Source organism: Somniosus microcephalus, chromosome 16 (assembly GCF_052327205.1).
Source record: "Somniosus microcephalus isolate GS21.2 chromosome 16, FLI_Smic_1.0, whole genome shotgun sequence".
In the NCBI taxonomy this organism is placed as follows: domain Eukaryota; kingdom Metazoa; phylum Chordata; class Chondrichthyes; order Squaliformes; family Somniosidae; genus Somniosus; species Somniosus microcephalus.
This window is the reverse complement of record NC_141002.1, coordinates 10559125-10572099: the sequence shown is the minus strand read 5'-3', so window position 1 is coordinate 10572099 and position 12975 is coordinate 10559125. Positions and strand designations below refer to the sequence as shown.

Sequence of the window (12975 nt, the reverse complement as noted above, 5' to 3'; positions counted from 1 at the left end):
AAGGTCAGGTCTTGGGCAGACGATCTGGGCAGGTCCTCAAGCAGGCTGGAGTTTCTTTGTGGGCTTAGGGGAAGCACTCTGACGTCTCCCAGGCCCACTAAAGATAAAGACTGCAAAGTTCCTGGGCCTTTTGTTTGAGCAGCCTCCAGAGGTCCCTTTAACAACTGCAGGTTGTGCCGCTCAACGCCTGGGATGACTAGGCGGAAAACAGGGTGCAGGCTGTTATAAATCTCATCATCACGAAACTACTTATGAAATAATGCTGGTCGGCCAGCTGGTGGCGCTGTCCAAGGAGTATAAATACTCGGGCGTTGGCCCCAGCTTTCCAGGGACATTTTGTAAGACAAGGAGCTAGTGAAATACAACTAGACCTCCATGTTCTGAAACAAGTTGATTAAAGCCTTGCTTTATGCTCAAACCACGTGCGTAGTGAGTTTTATTACATCAATTTAATCAACTTGATATCGACTCCACGCTTTGGGTGATTTCGGGAACAGCCAGCTACGACTCGAACCGTAGAAGGGAACTCAGACAAGTAATCGATCCATCATGGAGAAACTACTCAGACCCGCCCGCCTCGACCTGGACCCAAATTCACTTACAGCTGCTAAGGAATGGAAACACTGGTATCGTACTTTCAGCAACTTCCTCAGAGTGTGTGGTGAAAATGTTCCTGATACATTAGAGATACTTGCGAATTATGTATCCCCTCATGTGTTTGATTATATCGAAGACTGTGTAGACTATGACGCCGCTATCCAAATACTACAGCAGCTATATGTCAAGTCCCCAAATGAAATTTTTGCTCGGCATCTACTGGCCACAACTCGACAACAACCCGGGGAATCACTTGACAAATTCCTTCAGAAACTTCGTAGGCTCAGCAAGGATTGTAATCATAAAGCTGTTACAGCTGAGCAGTACCAGGAGGAGTTAATTCGTGATTCCTTTATTAATGGGATTGCATCTCCCTTCATACGTCAGTGTCTGTTGGAGAATAAAACCCTCAAGTTACAGGCTGCCTATGACCAGGCATGCTCTCAGGACTTAGCAAAGAGGAATGCAGATACCTATCTTTCACCACGTGCACGGGCTGCTGCTACCACTTTTAGTGACGCCTTCGATAGGCCTCGGGCGGAAGCCCTCACGGATGACGACTCCAACCTGGCTGATGGCAACCCTACCCTAGAAACCTACACTGATAATGACCCCGCCCTAGCGGCATCTTGGCAATCCGGAAGGAAGTGTTTCTTCTGTGGAGGTGCGTTTCATTATAGGAAATTTTGTCCTGCTTGCAACGCAACCTGCAATCATTGCAGCAAGAAAGGACACTTTTCTAAGGTATGCCAGTCAAGAGCCACTGTTAGTAAGGTATACCGGTCGAGAGCTCCTGTTAGTTTTGCAGCTACTATCTATAAAACTGCTCCTCCCCCGAGAGCCACTACTAAGGTTACAGCTGCAATCTATAAAACTGCTTCTCCCCCAAGAACCACTACTAAGGTTACAGCTGTCAAGGATAAAACTGCCCCTCCTCCCATCACAGCTGTTTTTCCCCAAAGCCTGGCCCATGCAGCCACGAAGGTTTCGGTAAATGGACACATTTTGAGTGCACTAATCGACTCATGCAGCTCTGACAGCTTCATTAGTGAGTGGGCTGTCAGTAAGTTAAAACTGCGTATTTACCCCTCGGACAGGGAAATTGCAATGGCTCTGACGACACTGACCACCAATTCTTCCAGCTTTTGTCTTGTCGACCTTATCCTCAATGGCCGCACTTATTTCTCCACCCGGCTCGGGGTGCTCAAGAACCTATGCAGTGATGTGCTCCTGGGACAGGATTTCCAGAAACAACACAAAAGACTCACTTTCGAGTTTGGAGGGTCAAAGCCAGAGCTTACTATTTCCAAAGTACCGTTTTGTGTGCTTTCGGCGGCTTCGCTCGATGAGCCCTCCTTGTTTGCCAATCTTTCCCCCCAATGTAAGCCCATAGTCACTAAATCACGATGTTTCAGCCAAGATGATCCAGCCTTTATCGAGGCAGAAATCTCTCACCTTCGAGTTGACGGTATCATTGAGCCATGTTCATCTTCCTGGTGGGCTCAAGTCGTCATTGTTAAAAATCCTCTGAAGCAACACAAGAAATGTCTTTGCATCGATTACTCGCAAACTATTAACCAGTATACCGACCTGGATGCCTACCCACTACCACGCATCGATGACATGGTCAATAATCTTGCCAACTACAAGGTATTTTCAACTTTTGATTTAAAGAGCGCATATCATCAAGTACCGTTAAAAGACTCTGACAAAAAGTATACAGCCTTTGAGGCCAATGGTCGGCTTTACCAGTTTTGTCGCCTTCCATTTGGGGTCACCAATGGGGTGGCCATCTTTCAATGGGCAATGGATAGCCTAGTCAAACAGGAGAACTTAACGGACACTTTTCCATATCTGGATAATATCACCATTGCTGGTCATAACCAGAAGGAGCATGATGCCAACCTCCAGAAATCTTTTGACATTCTCCGTCGTCGCAACTTAACCTTAAATGAGTCCAAATCTGTGAAATCAGTACCATCAGTCAACATCCTTGGCTACTGGGTGGGCAACAGTGTCATCAAACCGGATCCGGAGCGACTTCGTCCGCTTCAGGAGCTCACTATCCCTACGAATCTCGACTCTCTTCGTCGGGCACTCGGCATGTTCGCCTATTATGCGAAATGGATACCCGACTTCTCCGACAAGATCCAGCCCCTGCTTCACGCTAAGTCATTTCCATTGGAGGCAACGGCTATTTCAGCTATCAACCTCCTCAAGCGACAACTGGAAAAAGCCACGCTTCGTTCCATTGATGAAAATCTTCCTTTCGTGGTCGAGTGCGATGCATCGGATGTGGCGATCTCTGATACCTTGAATCAAGGTGGTCGACCCGTTGCATTTCTGTCCAGAACTTTGCAGGGTAGTGAGCTCCATTATCCTCCTGTCCCTCATCGAAGCGGTACGTAAATGGAGTCATTTTCTCGCTCGTCGCCATTTCACACTTATAACCGATCAGCGCTCCGTGGCCTTTATGCTGGATAATCAGAAACGCACTAAGATCAAGAATAACAAAATACAACTCTGGAGGATAGAATTGGCCGCCTTTGGATACACCATACATTATCGACCCAGCAAAGAGAATGTGGCCCCAGATACCCTCACGCGGGCATTCTGCTCTTCTATGCCAACTTTGACTCTGGCGGATCTTCATACTGACTTATGCCATCCTGGCGTTACCCGTATGTTGCACTTTGTGCGATCTAAAAATCTCCCATTTTCTACGGAAGATGTGAAAAGAACGTGCTCCTCCTGTAAAATTTGTGCGGAGTTAAAACCGCAATTCTTCCGTCCATCGGATGGCTCGCTCATACACGCTATGCAGCCTATGCAGCGACCCAGCATTGAGTCATAGAGTCATAGAGTTTTACAGCACAGAAAGAGGCCCTTCGGCCCATCGTGTCTGCGCCGTCCATCAATCCCTCTCCAGTCTAATCCCATTTTCCAGCATTTGGTCCATAGCCTTGTATGCAATGGCATTTCAAGTGCTCATCCAAATGCTTCTTGAATGTTGTGAGGGTTCCTGCCTCTACCACCCTTTCAGGCAGAGAGTTCCAGATTCCAACCACCCCCTGGGTGAAAAAGTTCCTCCTCAAATCCCCTCTAAATCTCCTGCCCCTTACCTTGAATCTATGCCCCCTTGTTATTGACCCCCCTACTAAGGGGAAAAGTTCCTCTTTATCTACCCTATCTATGCCCCTCATCATTTTGTACACCTCAATCAGGTCCCCCCTCAGCCTTCTTTGCTCCAATGAAAACAACCCCAGCTTGTTTAGTCTTTCTTCATAGCTGAGGCGCTCCATCCCAGGTAACATCCTGGTGAATCTTCTCTGCACCCTCTCTAAAGCAATCACATCCTTCCTACAGTGAGGCGACCAGAACTGCACACAGTACTCCAGCTGTGGCCTCACCAGCGTTTTGTACAGCTCCATCATAACCTCCCTGCCCTTATATTCTATGCCTCGGCTAATGAAGGCAAGTATCCCATATGCCTTTTTAACCACCTTATCTACCTGTTCCGCTGCCTTCAGGGATCTATGTACATGCACACCAAGGTCCCTCTGACCCTCTGTACTTCCTAGGGTCCTACCACTCATTGTGTACTCCCTTGCCTTATTTGTCCGTCCAAAATGCATCACCTCGCACTTTTCAGGGTTAAATTCCATTTGCCACTTTTCCGCCCATCTGACCAACTCGTTTATATCTTCCTGTAGCCTGAGGCTTTCCTCCTCACAATTTACCACCCCGCCAATTTTCGTGTCATCTGCGAACTTACTGATCATACCTTTTACATTCTCATCCAAATCATTTATGTAGATCACAAACAGCAAGGGACCCAGCACCGATCCCTGAGGTACCCCACTAGACACAGGCTTCCAGTCACAAAAGCAACCTTCGACCATCACCCTCTGCCTCCTGCCACTCAGCCAGTTTAGGATCCAACGCGCCAAGGCACCCTGGATCCCATGGGCTCTTACCTTCTTGACCAGTCTCCTATGCGGGACTTTGTCAAAAGCTTTACTGAAGTCCATGTAAACCACATCCACAGCATTTCCCTCATCCACACACTAGTCACCCCCTCGAAAAATTCAATCAGATTTCTCAGACATGATTTACCCTTGACAAAGCCATGCTGACTATCCCTGATTAATCCTTGCCTCTCCAAGTGGAGACTAATTTTGTCCCTCAGAATTTTTTCCAATAATTTCCCTACCACAGATGTTAGGCTCACTGGCCTGTAATTCCCTGGTTTATCCCTGCTACCCTTCTTGAATAATGGTACTACGTTAGCTGTTCTCCAGTCCTCTGGTACATCCGCTGTGGCCAGAGAGGTTCTGAAAATTTGTGTCAGAGCCCCTGCAATCTCCTCCCTTGCCTCACACAACAGCCTGGGATACATCTCGTCCGGGCCTGGGGATTTATCCACTTTTTGGCCTGCTAAAACCGCTAGTACCTCCTCCCTCTCGATGCTAATATGTTCAAGTATGTCACAGTCCCCTTGCCCGATTTCTATGTCTACATCATCTTTCTCCATAGTGAACACAGATGCAAAAAATTCATTTAAAACCCCGCCTACATCATCTGGCTCTACACACAGATTGCCACTTTGGTCCCTAATGGGCCCTACCCTTTCCCTGGTTATCCTCTTGCCCTTAATATACTTATAAAACATCTTAGGATTTTCCTTTATTTTGCTCGCCAGTGTTATTTCATGGCCCCTCCTCGCCCTCCTAATTTCTTTTTAAGTATGCCCCTGCACTTTTTATACTCCTCTAGGGCTTCCTCCGTCTTTAGTCTTTTGTAACTGCCAAAAGCCCCCCTTTTTTTCCCTAATGCATTTTTGTATATCCCTTGTCATCCAAGGTTCCCTTTGCTTGTTGGTCCCACCCTTGACCTTTACAGGAACATGTTGGCGTTGTACTCTCTCTATTTCCCTTCTGAAAGCCTCCCACTGCTTTGATGTGGATTTTCCTATAAGTAGCTGCTCCCAGTCCACTTTGGCCAGGTCCTGCCTTATCATATTAAAATCGGTCATCCCCCAATTTAGAACCCTTATTTCCGGGCCGTCATTGTCTTTTTCCATGACCACCTTAAATCTCACCGAATTATGGTCACTGTTGCCAAAATGCTCTCCTACTGACACTTCCACCACTTGCCCGGCTACATTCCCTAGAATTAGGTCCAGTACTGCCCCCTCTCTTGTAGGACTTTCTACATGTTGGCTCAAAAAGCTCTCCTGGATGCACTTTAAGAATTCTGCACCCTCTAAGCCTTTCACACTCTGACTATCCCAATTAATATTGGGGAAGTTGAAATCCCCCACTATTATTACCCTATTATTTTCGCACTTCTCTGAGATTTGCCTACATATCTGTTCCTCTATCTCCTCCTGACTGTTTGGGGGCCTATAGTACACTCCCAGCAAGGTGCTTGCCCCTTTTTGTTTTTAATTTCTACCCATATGGCCTCATTAGAGGAACCCGCTAATATATCATCCCTCCTTACAGCAGTAATCGACTCCTTAATTAATATTGCAACACCCCCTCCCCTTTTACACCCCCCTCTGTCTCTCCTGAAGATTCTATACCCCAGAATGTTGAGCTGCCAGTCCTGACCCTCCCTCAACCATGTCTCCGTGATAGCAACAATATCGTACTCCCATGTGTTCAACAACAACTTCAGTTCATCCACCTTATTTGCAAGACTCCTTGCATTAAAATAAATGCCTTCCAGCCTTGCCATATTCCCTTTTGCCCTCACATATTTTCTCTGCCTTCCCAGCTGACTTGTTTTTTCCTCTGTATTTGGCTGTAAATCACCCCCTACTATAGCTCCACTCTGTATCCCATCCCCCTGCCAAGTTAGTTTAAACCCCCACCAGCAGTGCTAGCAAACCTCCCCGCAAGGATATTGGTCCCCCTCTGGTTCAGGTGTAGACCGTCCGACTTGTACAAGTCCCACCTTTCCCAGAAGCAGGCCCAGTGATCCAGGAAACTAAAGCCCTCCCCCCTGCACCATCCCTTTAGCCACGCATTCATCTGTTCTATCTTCCTATTCCTATACTCACTAGCACGTGGCACCGGGAGTAATCCAGAGATTACAACCTTTGAGGTCCTGCTCTTTAATCTCCACCTAGCTCCCTAAATTCTTGCTGCAGGACCTCATTCCTCTTTTTACCTATGTAGTTGGTACCAATGTGGACCACGACCTCTGCCTGTTCACCCTCCCCCTCCAGAATGCCCTGCAGCCGCTCAGTGACATCCTTGACCCTGGCACCAGGGAGGCAACAAACCATCCTGGATTCACGTCTACAGCCACAGAAACGCCTATCTGTTCCCCTTACTATAGAATCCCCTACCACTATTGCTCTCCCACTCTTTTTCCTCCCTTCCTGGGCAGCAGGAGCACCCCCAGTGCCAGGAAGTTGGCTGCTGCTGCCTTCCCCTGGTGAGTCATCCCCCTCAACAGTATCCAAATCGGTATACCTGTTTGAGAGGGGAATGGTCACAGGGGTCTCCTGCACTACCTGCCTGCTTCTATTGCTCCGCCTGGTGGTCACCCATTTCCTTTCTTCCTGTGCAACCCTTCCCTGCGGTGTGACCAACTCACTAAACGTGCTATCCACGACCCTCTCAGCATCGTGAATGCTCAACAACCCATCCACCCGCAGCTCCAGCGCCTCAATGCGGTCTGCTAGTAGCTGCAGATGGATGCATTTCCTGCACACATGGTCATCAGGGGCAGTGTCCCTGAATTCCCACATAGAGCAAGAGGAGCACATCACGGGGCTGGGCTCTCCTGGCGTGACTTACCCTTTAATTAATTTAAATTAAATTCACTATCACCAATTAAAGATACCTCTAAGGCGCTTGTATAGTCTACCTACAGTCCCTGCTACACCAGAAAAGACCCTAGTCACTATAAACTACAGAGTTAAAGTTTAAAAAAGAGAAATACTCACCAACCAATCACTTACCTGCTCCCTGGTGACGTCACACACTGATTACTTTTTACCTCTCTCCTCTGCTGTTGATTTGGTAAGCCTCGCTGCTCCCCGCTGCTCCGAGTGGTCGGGCCTCGCAACTGCCGCCGGTTTTTAAGCCGGGCTCCTCCTCGCTGCTCCCCGCTGCTCCGAGTGGTCGGGCCTCGCAACTGCCGCCGGTTTTTAACCTCCTCGCTGCTCCCCGCTGCTCCGAGTGGTCGGGCCTCGCAACTGCCGCCGGTTTTTAAGCCGGGCTCCTCCTCGCTGCTCCCCGCTGCTCCGAGTGGTCGGGCCTCGCAACTGCTGCCGGTTTTTAAACCGGGCTCCTCCTCGCTGCTCCCCGCTGCTCCGAGTGGTCGGGCCTCGCAACTGCCGCCGGTTTTTAAGCCGGGCTCCTCCTCGCTGCTCCCCGCTGCTCCGAGTGGTCGGGCCTCGCAACTGCCGCCGGTTTTTAAGCCGGGCTCCTCCTCACTGCTCCCCGCTGCTCCGAGTGGTCGGGCCTCGCAACTGCCTCCGGTTTTTAAGCCGGGCTCCTCCTCGCTGCTCCCCGCTGCTCCGAGTGGTCGGGCCTCGCAACTGCCGCCGGTTTTTAAGCCGGGCTCCTCCTCGCTGCTCCCCGCTGCTCCGAGTGGTCGGGCCTCGCAACTGCCGCCGGTTTTTAAGCCGGGCTCCTCCTGACTTTAAAGGGCCATTGCCTTCCTCAACACAGAACACCTACTTACTGACTATGGTGGACGAATATTCACGCTTTCCCTTTGCTTTCCCCTGTCCCAATATGCTTACTTCCACAGTGATCAAATGCCTTGATCAAGTCTTTTCCCTTTGCGGTACGGCCAATTTCATCCACCCTGATCGGGGTCCCTCCTTCATGTCAAGCGAACTCAAAAGTTATCTCTCCCAACGGGGAATCGCCACAAGTAAAACGACACCGTACCATCCCATCGTAACGGACAGGTTGAGAGATACAACGCTATCATTTGGAACGCTGTTCGTCTTGCGCTGAGGTCACGCAATCTACCAGACCAGCAGTGGGAAACTATGTTCCCTGACGCGTTGCATTCCATCCGGTCTCTCTTTTCTACTTCTACCAATGTCACACCTCACAAGCGATTCTTCAGCTTCCAGCGTCGCTCCACCCATGGGACGTCTCTCCCATCATGGTTGGCAGCTCCTGGCCCCGTGCTGCTCCGAAGATTCGTCCGATCGTCGAAAACCGATCCTCTAGTCCACGAGGTAAAACTTACGGATGTCAACCCCACGTATGCACACGTGCGGTACCCGGATGGCTGGGAGTCCACCGTTTTGCTCCGGGACCTGGCTCTCTGTCCGGCCGGTTCCGCGGACCCAACTGATGGAGGGACCTGCGGGGATGAGGCCAACACTCTGCGCTCCCCCGAGGATGACGCCCTACCTGGGACATCGAGGGATCTGCCGGCTGCCCCGCGCTCCCCGCGGGATGGTCACCCCGGGCCAGGATGCCAGTCAATCCCCGGCTAACCAATGGGACGAAGACAGTTCTGCGCCTGTGGGGACCCGCACCCGGAGTCACGATCTCCCCAGCCTCCCTCGGGTCGATCAGAGCAACACGGGCCCTGTCGATCCACTGGTACGGATCAAGCGGCCCAGGGACCAAGACACGGTCCGGGGAGACGTGCCTTCTGGCCATAAACAAAAATCTAAAAGACTGCGGCTATTCGTGGTCTGCCTAATCCGTTAAGAGGAAGTCATCGGACTTCCAAATCTTTCAGGCAGGAGGAATGTTATAAATCTCATCATCAAAAACTACTTATGAAATAGGGCTGGTGGCGCTGTCCAAGGAGTATAAATACTCGGGCGTGGGCCCCAGCTTCTCAGGGACATTTTGTAAGACAAGGAACTAGTGAAGTACAACTAGACCTCCATGTTCTGAAACAAGTTGATTAAAGCCTTGCTTTATGCTCAAACCAAGTGTGTAGTGAGTTTTATTACATCACAGGGTTTTAAAAAAATATTCGTTCCTGGGATGTGGGCGTCGCTGGCAAGACCAGCATTTATTGCCCATCCCTAATTGCCCTCGAGAAGGTGGTGGTGAGCCGCCATCTTGAACCGCTGCAGTCCGTGTGGTGAAGGTACTCCCACAGTGCTGCTAGGAAGGGATTTCCAGGATTTTGACCCAGCGGCAATGAAGGAACGACGAAATACTTCCAAGTCAGGATGGTGTGTGACTTGGAGAGGAACTTGGAGGTGGTGGTGTTCCCATGCACCTGCTGCCCTTGTCCTTCTAGGTGGAAGAGGTCGCAAGTTTGGGAGGTGCTGCCGAAGAATCCTTGGCGAGTTGCTGCAGTGCATCTTGTAGATGGTACACACTGCAGTCACGGTACACCAGTGGTGGAGGGAGTGAATGTTTAAGGTGGTGGATGTGATGCCAATCAAGCGGGCTGCTTTGTCCTGGATGGTGTCGAGCTTCTTGAGTGTTGTTGGAGCTGCACTCATCCAGGCAAGTGGAGAGTATTCCATCACACTCCTCACTTGTGCCTTTACCCATTTGTGATTCAGCTTAGCACCTTGATTTGCATATTTAAGGAGCCTAACGCCTGTTTCAGGCAGGTCCCAAGCCAATATGGCATCCGGCACAGTCCGCTGTGAAAGTGAGAGATCAAGCCCCGATTCCACACTGGGAAAACAGACAGCCATGAGTTGAATTCCGCCCCCCCCCACCCCACCCCCCAACGACCAGTTTGTCCGAAACACTCACAAGTAGTGATAAACCTCAAAAGCAGAGGGGGCAATTTTAACCCTTCCCACCAATTTCCTGGTGGCTACATTTATTCAATCATATAGATGCTGTCCTGTACATTATATTACATTTATGCAAAATGGGTCGGGGTCCGATCTTGGGAGGGTCCGATCGCGGGGTTCCGATTGTGGGCCGGGGGTCCGATCGTGAAGGAGGGTCTGATCGCGGGAGGTGACACATCGCAGGTCCAATCGCGGGGATGTGGGGGGTCGGACCATGGGGTTATTGATCGTGGGGGGGATGGGGGGAGTTCAGATCTTGGGTCGGGGTCCAATCACAAGGAAGGGTCCGATCTTGGGGTCGGATTGCCGGTTTTTAAATTTTCAGCCCCACCAGCCTTTCCCGCCTGTCCTGGGGGGGGTTAACATTTCCCGCTGTATATCACTGTGAGAGGGCACCCACTCTTTAACAGGTTACATTTTTCTTTTGGCCAGTAACAGGGCAAGTAGTATGAGTATTAGCATAGAAGCTAATGGTGCATCCACCTTCTCCTGCAGGGCCAAATGTGTCTTTGTTTAGTTCTTTTGCTAAATGGGTCAGTTATGGTACAAATATTTAATGAGTTTGTATGAAAAGCTTCTGCTATTTTACTTGAGTCATTAACTGGTTAACAAGAATAGATTTTAAAAATGTGTAAACAAATTTCTTGCACAAGCCTTATCGAAACTGTACATCATAATTTCACCCCATCACTGGTTCCATCCTAAATATCCTTTTACATTTTTATTGAAGAGAATAAATCGAGGCAAAATAATTTTTGAAGCACAAAATATTTATAGGAAGGAGTTACCTTCGTTTGTGTCTTTGTTTATTTATTCCATCGATGTTTCTTTGACTCTTGTTCTTTACTTGGTCCTTGTCTCTTTGGTTCTTGTCTCTTTGGTTCTTGTCTCTTTGGTTGCCATTTTCTGTTTCTCTCAGTGCTCTCGGAATAGCTCTATCTGTTAAGCTCCACTGTATTTCTCAAATGAACATTTCTTATATCTTTGATGCTGTGCTTTATGTTCATTTTCCGCCCTTTCTCTGCAGCAACCTCTTTGGACCGGTTCTACCGCATTGACAGAGCCCAGGTATGCGTGGTGAGCTGGCAGTGCCCACCTTACTTACACTCACTGCTTAGTGCTGTGAATTCCTATCATTCTGAGCTATTTGGAGCCATCTTCATGCCGCGGAGTATGAAGAAATAATTTTATAACTAACAACTCAGAACTTTTTTTGTACTTTGAACAATGGCCCAAAAATTCGGGTCGGGGGCTTCCCGTGGGTGCAAGCCCCCGACCTGCACTTACCTTCTGCGCCGGCAGTTGAGCTCTGGGCTCCCGTGAAATTCCGCTCCGGGGCCTGCTCCAACTCCCGGCGCGCTGTGCTTGCGTGTCCCAGGGGCGTAGTTAGTGCGATGCGTCACCTGGGATCACGTGAGCCATGGGCAGCCAATCAGAGGAGGGAAAAGCCCATTCATAAGATTGACAGGAAGACCTGTCTAAACTTATGAATATACGGGCCCCAAAATAACAGTAAACCTTCAAATAAATTTTTTAAAAATCACACTTTTTAAATAAACTATAAATTACATTAAATAACTATTTTAAACAATAATTTAAATTTTTGAAAAAAATAATTTTAGAAAAAAACGGGGCTAAAAATAAACTTACCTTGCTTTAAAGTACTTAAAAATAATAAACCTGTGGAAAAAATGTTTTAATTTTAATTAATTGACCACTTACCTTTTAAAATGCAGGCCTTACGCCTGGTTTTTACATTTCTAAAATCTAAAGACTTACCCTCACGGAAAAACCTGTAAAAAAAAACGTAAGTTCAAAGCGCACGCAGACTCCCGCGCGCACGCGTTCGACCTCTGAACCCCTTCGTTCAGAGGAACAGAAGTGTTGCGCAGTGCATGCAAGAAACCGGTACTTCCATCGGGTCCACGCGTGAGTACCCCGTGCGTACTCACACGTTGGGACCCGAATTTCTGGGCCATTATTTATTAATCTAGTTTAGATTGTTGAGCAGTGTCCCACTGCAACTGTCCTGGCATGGTAGTTGTTAGATCCGTGTATTTTTATGTTGTGTGTCCTTCAATAACTAGACACGAGACTGCAGGGAACAATCAACAGGTATTTACTGGATGAAGGTTACTCTAAAACTAAACGTACAGATCCCTACTCAGGGTTTATATACAGGTGTGGTCACTGCCGGTACTACAGTATACAGGAGCTGTAAAAAGTAGTTCTCCCCTTAAAGGTACATACACTACAATTCCTCCCCTTTTAGATTGACAGTACCATAACATTCATTTAACAATTAACACTTTTAACATGCACATTAACTGAAAATAGTCCATTTATAAATTCAGTCTTTGGGGCGGCTTCCTGATCCTTTCTGGATAGCGCCTTTCCTGAGTGTCTTGTTCTTGGTGCGGAGGCCCCCTGTCGTCAGTTGGTTCATCAGCTTCCGGTGCTACTGTTTCTGGGGTAGATGCTACCTGTATGTCGGGTTCATCACCAGGTGCGCGAGACATGGGGTTGACTCGTGCCTGTGACTCTAGGATCTGGTCGACATGGCGTATCACAATGTTCTCCCCAACATCCACTGTGTACATTAGTGGCCCCTGCCGTGT

At 48.7% G+C, this 12975-nt stretch overlaps 1 protein-coding gene across 1 annotated transcript in view; it reads left to right on the top strand.

Moving 5' to 3' along the window:
• The window catches only part of dgki (diacylglycerol kinase, iota), a 369448-nt gene that overhangs the window by 266540 nt on the left and 89933 nt on the right, over window positions 1–12975 (top strand). Inside the window, exon 23 of the mRNA XM_086008600.1 lies at window positions 11385–11425. Within this exon, the coding sequence (XP_085864726.1) occupies window positions 11385–11425 (41 nt within the window). The remainder of the gene's footprint in view (window positions 1–11384; window positions 11426–12975) is intronic.